Source organism: Stenella coeruleoalba (assembly GCF_951394435.1).
Source record: "Stenella coeruleoalba genome assembly, chromosome: 11".
Taxonomy (NCBI): Eukaryota; Metazoa; Chordata; class Mammalia; order Artiodactyla; family Delphinidae; genus Stenella; species Stenella coeruleoalba.
In genome coordinates, this window is record NC_137157.1 from 10,795,651 (window position 1) to 10,802,283 (window position 6,633).

The 6,633-nt window shown below is 64.7% G+C and overlaps 1 protein-coding gene across 1 annotated transcript; it reads left to right on the plus strand.

The window, feature by feature from the left end:
* Positions 1 to 2,408: 2,408 nt before the first annotated feature.
* On the plus strand, positions 2,409 to 4,868 carry ELFN2 (extracellular leucine rich repeat and fibronectin type III domain containing 2; the record flags this gene model as incomplete). Its single annotated transcript, XM_079938153.1, has 1 exon — positions 2,409 to 4,868. One exon carries the CDS (start codon positions 2,409 to 2,411, stop codon positions 4,866 to 4,868), a length of 2,460 nt encoding a protein of 819 aa, XP_079794279.1.
* Between the last annotated feature and the right edge of the window lie 1,765 nt (positions 4,869 to 6,633).

A 6,633-nucleotide genomic window follows, 5' to 3' on the forward strand; every position in this document is an offset into this window, starting at 1 on the left:
CCCCTAGGAGCCAGCGGCCACGTCGGATGGGAGCCCTGGTCTCCCGACTGCAGCCCTGAGAATTTTTGTGGCACAGCCAAGGACAGAAACGCTCTCTGCTGCCTGTCCTTGCCCCCTTCTTGGCCGACAGCCTCGTGGTTGCCCCCTCCCCTGCCCCCGTCCGGCCTCTCTGCCTAAGCTGGTCCTGCAGGGGACGGGGAGGTGTGAGGCGGGCCCCCCCGGAGGTCCTGATCGTCACAGCCTCTGACGCTGCATCAGCCTTTCACCCGAGGGGTCACCTGGACGCCCTGTTCACTTGCCACCTCAACAAAAACTGCCTGCCTGGGCTTCTTTGGGGACTTCTCTCCCTCTCCACTTCCCTTTCCTCTGTTCCAGCCCTCTGGGACTCAGGGCTGTAAATTGGTTTCGCTTTAACAGCAGAGGTTTCACATTTTTTCTTAAAGTGCTTTTTTCCTGGAGTTTCCCGGGAGGAGGAGCAGGACGCAGAGGTGGGCCTTGTGAACAGTCTTCTGCTTTCTTTATCCAAACATGGATTTCTCTGGCCTAATCTTCACATCCCTGACCAGTGCCCAGGGCGGAGGGAGGGAGGACCGAGTTCTTCTCGCGGTCAGGAGAGCACTGGGTGTGAGTTAGAAAGTGATGTGGATGAGGGGCCGTGTCTGGCTTGCTGGGTGACCGGGGCAAGCCCACCCCAGACTGAGGTTCAGTTTCCCCACTTGGAAAATGAGGGTCTGTGGGCTGGGAGCCCTGCACTGCCTCCCCTGACCCTCTTCATCTTGAGCACGGGCAGCATGGCCCACCTTACTTCTCCCCGCATCAGATGGCCAGGCAGGGGCTTGGTCCCCTACTTTATAGTTGTGGAGACAGACTCAGGGGTGGTGTGCTCCACCTGGCCAATCAGGCAGGGTGGGCGGGGCTCCAGGCCTCCGGATTCCTGCTGGCTCGGTAGCCTTCATCCTGGCCCAGGCTGTGGTGTGTGTCTCTAGGCAAGTCACTGCTCCTCTCTGGGCCTCTGACTCTCCCAGCCACTGAGGGGTTGCCGGGCTTCGGTCACGGGATTCCGGAGGCCTCTGGCTTCTTCTGCCTGAGGCGTCCCCTGCAGGATCCGCGCCCCCTACCGGAAAGCGCTTTGCGGAGGGGCTGTGGAGGGTGTGTCTGGATTCCCAGACTCTCACCCTCTCTTTCCCTTGGCTCTGCTCTCGCCTGCAGGATGAGCTCATCTTGTGACCTCCCACTGCGGGAGACCCCAGCCTCTATGCATCCCCCTGCCTGGGGTCCCACGGCCATGCTGCTCTGCTCCCCCTCCCCCATGGAAGCCGAGACAAGGGAATTATTTTTGGAACAGCAGCAGTTACACAACAAATGAATGATTTATCTTTGGGCCTGGAGCAGAGGAGGCATCTTGCTGGGCATCTTAATTCTTCTCTGGATTGGAGGGTGGCTGCTTGGGCACGTGGCCACGCGTGTGTGGGCCTGTTGTCATACACAGACTGCAGGTGTGCGTGTGTGTATACACCTGTCGACGTGAGCATGCCGTGGAGTTCTGGCTCATGTGGGGGCCTGTGGGTCTTTGTGCAGGCAGGTGGACGAGTGTGGACACTAGCGTGCTGGGGCGTGTTTGTGTGTGTGCGCGCGCATGTGTGTGTATGCACCTGGCCTGTTAACTCTCCAGTCTCCCTTCTTTGCCCACTGGCTCCAGACTCTATCCCCTCCTCCCTCCCCCTCCCTTGTTTCTTTGGTCTCCCTCCTTCCATGTCCTGCGGCCCCCTCCTCCCCCTCTTGCCACCCACCAACCCCCTTCTTTTATGTAACAGGGACCCAGAGTGCTGCTGGCGCAGGAACCCCCGGGAGGGGGTGGAAAAGGGACTGGGGGCCTGCACTGGAGCATAGTGGGGTTGCTCTGAGCCTTCACACTGATCTCTCACCCCCTCTTGGTGCTGCCTTTCAGGAACCAGGTGACAGATGGGTCTCTTCCTTCCTGTCCCCGTCTCTCGCGCTCCCCCCTCAGAGCTCCAGTCTCCAGCCTCCCGTGGGAATCGTCTGAAGTTCTGAGCCCAGAACCCCAAGGGGAAGAGGAGGAGGAGGGAGAGGAAGGCAAGCCTTGAGAGCCCGGGCACCCTCCCGGCAGGAGAGGAGCACCTCGGGGAAGCAGACTGTGGGGCCTGTAGCCCCCGTGGCCCTGGCCTGGCCGTGGCGCCCGGCTCCTGCGGGTAGCACCCCGGCAGGCCCCCGACAGTTGGCACCGGCTCTGCCTGCCTCGCTTGGGGCCCCCAAGCTGGGGGTCGCCCCCAAGATGGTGGCGGCCCCAGGGAGGACTGTGCTGCCGGCCCCAGCCTCTGGCCGCTAGGCCACCTGCGCCCCGGCCCCCGACCCCAAGCCCGGCCTGTGAGGAGGCCGCGGCCGGAGCCATGCTGCGCCTGGGGCTGTGCGCGGCCGCGCTGCTGTGCGTGTGCCGGCCGGGCGCCGTGCGCGCCGACTGCTGGCTCATCGAGGGCGACAAGGGCTACGTGTGGCTGGCCATCTGCAGCCAGAACCAGCCGCCCTACGAGACCATCCCGCAGCACATCAACAGCACCGTGCACGACCTGCGGCTCAACGAGAACAAGCTCAAGGCCGTGCTCTACTCCTCGCTCAACCGCTTCGGGAACCTCACCGACCTCAACCTCACCAAGAACGAGATCTCCTACATCGAGGACGGTGCCTTCCTGGGCCAGTCGAGCCTGCAGGTGCTGCAGCTGGGCTACAACAAGCTGAGCAACCTGACCGAGGGCATGCTGCGCGGCATGGGCCGCCTGCAGTTCCTCTTCGTGCAGCACAACCTCATCGAGGTGGTGACGCCCGCCGCCTTCTCCGAGTGCCCGAGCCTCATCAGCATCGACCTGTCCTCCAACCGCCTCAGCCGCCTCGACGGCGCCACCTTCGCCAGCCTGGCCAGCCTCATGGTGTGCGAGCTGGCCGGCAACCCCTTCAACTGCGAGTGCGACCTCTTCGGCTTCCTGGCCTGGCTCGTGGTCTTCAACAACGTCACGAAGAACTACGACCGCCTGCAGTGCGAGTCTCCGCGCGAGTTCGCCGGCTACCCGCTGCTGGTGCCCCGGCCCTACCACAGCCTCAACGCCATCACCGTGCTGCAGGCCAAGTGCCGCAACGGCTCGCTGCCCGCCCGGCCCGCCAGCCACCCCACGCCCTACTCCACCGACACCCAGAGGGAGCCCGACGAGAACTCGGGCTTCAGCCCCGACGAGATCCTTTCGGTGGAGCCACCGGCCTCGTCCACCACGGACGCCTCGGCGGGGCCGGCCATCAAGCTGCACCACGTCACCTTCACCTCGGCCACCCTGGTGGTCATCATCCCGCACCCCTACAGCAAGATGTACGTCCTGGTTCAGTACAACAACAGCTACTTCTCCGACGTCATGACGCTCAAGAACAAGAAGGAGATCGTGACGCTGGACAAGCTGCGGGCGCACACCGAGTACACCTTCTGCGTGACCTCGCTGCGCAACAGCCGCCGCTTCAACCACACCTGCCTGACCTTCACCACCAGGGACCCGGTCCCGGGCGACCTGGCGCCCAGCACCTCCACCACCACCCATTACATCATGACCATCCTGGGCTGCCTCTTCGGCATGGTCATCGTGCTGGGAGCCGTCTACTACTGCCTGCGCAAGCGGCGCATGCAGGAGGAGAAGCAGAAGTCGGTCAAGGTCAAGAAAACCATCCTGGAGATGCGCTACGGGGCCGACGTGGATGCCGGCTCCGTCGTCCACGCCGCCCAGAAGCTGGGCGAGCCCCCTGTGCTGCCCGTGTCCCGAATGTCCTCCATCCCCTCCATGATCGGGGAGAAGCCCACCACCTCCAAGGGGCTGGAAGCTGGGCTGGACACGCCCAAGGTGGCCACCAAGGGCAACTACATCGAGGTGCGCACGGGCACGGGCGGCGATGGCCTGGCCCGGCCCGAGGATGACCTCCCGGAGCTGGAGAATGGCCAGGGCTCGGCCGCCGAGATCTCCACCATCGCCAAGGAGGTGGACAAGGTCAACCAGATCATTAACAATTGCATCGATGCCCTCAAGTTGGACTCGGCCTCTTTCCTGGGGGGTGGCAGCGGTGGCGGGGACCCTGAGATGGCCTTCGAATGCCAGTCCCTCCCTGCGGCCTCCACCACCTCCTCGACTGCCACCCCTGGGGGGCTGGAGCGGCCCAGCTTCCTCTCACCTCCCTACAAGGAGAGTTCCCATCACCCGCTGCAGCGCCAGCTGAGCGCTGATGCCGCCGTGGCCCGCAAGACCTGCAGCGTCTCCTCCAGCGGCTCCGTCAAGAGCGCCAAGGTCTTCAGCCTGGACGTGCCGGATCATCCGGCCGCCGTGGGGCTGGCCAAGGGCGACTCCAAGTACATCGAGAAGGGCAGCCCCCTAAACAGCCCGCTGGACCGGCTCCCGCTGGTGCCAGCGAGCAGCAGCGGGGGCGGCGGCGGCGGCGGCATCCACCACCTGGAGGTGAAACCCGCCTACCACTGCAGCGAGCACCGGCACAGCTTCCCGGCCCTGTACTACGAGGAGGGCGCCGACAGCCTGAGCCAGCGCGTGTCCTTCCTCAAGCCGCTGACCCGCACCAAGCGGGACTCCACCTACTCGCAGCTCTCCCCCAGACACTACTACTCAGGTTACTCCTCCAGCCCTGAGTACTCATCCGAGAGCACGCACAAGATCTGGGAGCGCTTCCGGCCCTACAAGAAGCACCACCGGGAGGAGGTGTACATGGCCGCCGGCCACGCCCTGCGCAAGAAGGTCCAGTTCGCCAAGGACGAGGACCTGCACGACATCCTCGATTACTGGAAGGGGGTCTCGGCCCAGCAGAAGCTGTGACCCTCTCCTCCCTGGTGAGGTTGGAGGGGGAGGGCCAGGGGCACGCGGGGAAGGGCCCGGGCGGCCGGGCGGGGCGCGCTGGGGGCCGAGGCCAAGGAGTGGACGTACACGCACACCCGCACGCACGCACCCACGCACACACCTGACCACCACCTGACTGTGAACCACCACCACCCGACAATACCGGACGGGAAAACAAAGACATGTTCACCTTAAAGTTTACACACTGATACTGAAACCAGTCGTCTCTACTGTGCTGCCCAGGGACTCTGCCGGGGTGTGCGTGCTGGGTGGGGCCGGCGGGCAGGCGAGGAAGCCAAAAGAGGGGGTGGGGTCTGGGGCTCTGGGACTAGGGACAGGTTTGGGGGCAAAGGAGCCCGGGGCGGGGATGGGCCGAAGCCCCCCCTGGGGCAGGGAGCGGGTCCCCCCGGCTGGGGGACAGGTCACGTGGAGATTTAGTAGAAGGTGGACAGTGGGCATCGTTTCCGTCCTTTGTGGATGGGGAAACCGAGGCCCAGAGAAGGGAATTGCTAACCCCAGGGTCACGTGGCAGGCGAGAGTCAGTCTCCCAACTTCCCGGCCCAGTGCAATCCCCCAGCCCCAGGAGCTCTCCCGGGGCCCTCACCCTCGGTTCACCCACTACCTGTTCTAGAGCTGTGGTCTCCTGGGGCTGTGGCACGTGAGAATCAGGCGGGTGCTTTTCCTTTCTAGAAAGCCCCATGGCCACGTCCCCCCCTTCCCGAGCGTGGAGCTGTGATTCATCACGTACAGGGGCCTCTGCACCATACACACTCCCCCCTCCCCCCAACCCCCGCCGCCAGCACCCAGGGGAGGTGGGAGGTCCTGTGGACAGGGGAGGAGCAGGTACGGGGACGGTCCACCGGCCCCCTTCAAGTGTCTTCCAAGTAGCCTGAGGGCTGCCGATGGGGTCTGAGGAGAGCGGCTGAGCCAGCAGCCACCGCGTCTCAGGTGCAGGCCCCATGCCCTGGCCCCCCAGCCTCTCTGGGCCTCCAGGAGCCCTGCTCGTCCCAGAAAGGCAGCAGTATACTGTGATGCCTGGGAGCAGTGGGGAGGTGGGATCTAACGGGGGCCTTCCTGCCTCTGCCCCCGCATCCTGGCCTCCCACCGGCCCGATCCCCCCTCCCCCTCCCCGCCACGGCCCTCGGGGCAGCATCTCAGCCTGCCCAGAGGAAGGAGGGCTTTCCGGAGCTTTTCCACTCACCCCCTCTTGGTTGCCCATCCCTGCCCCACCCCCCTGGCCTGAGGGGCTCCCATGTTTCCCTGAAAATGGCCACTCCTCCCTTGCTGACCCCCATCCTACATCGAACAAAGCACAAATGGTGAGCACTCCCACCTCACCCCTGCTGGGAAGGAGCAGGCTGGATTCCCGGGGCCCCTCCCGTCCCTGGCCAGCCTCTGTCGCCATGGCAACCCAGAGCCTGGCAGTTGGGACCGTTGGCCTCTTGGGGGTTCTCTCTCTCAGTGTGGGTGGTAGAGGGCGGTGAGAGAGGGCAGGGCCAGAGGGGGTGGCTGGATTTCTCAAGAGCTAGGGGCTTCCTGGGGCGCTGTAAGGGGGTGGGTCTGGGTTCCTGAGACCGTGGGGTCTTGAACGCTGTCAGGGTGCTGAGGGGCTGGAGTCGGCCGTCCCTTCCCCTGTGGATGGGAGGTGGGCCCGTGGGGGGCGGAGAGACTGGAGCTTTGCCCACCTGCCAGTGTGCCCCTTGGTGCCTCACGCACCGCAGGCGGGGATGGAGCCCACTTGGCT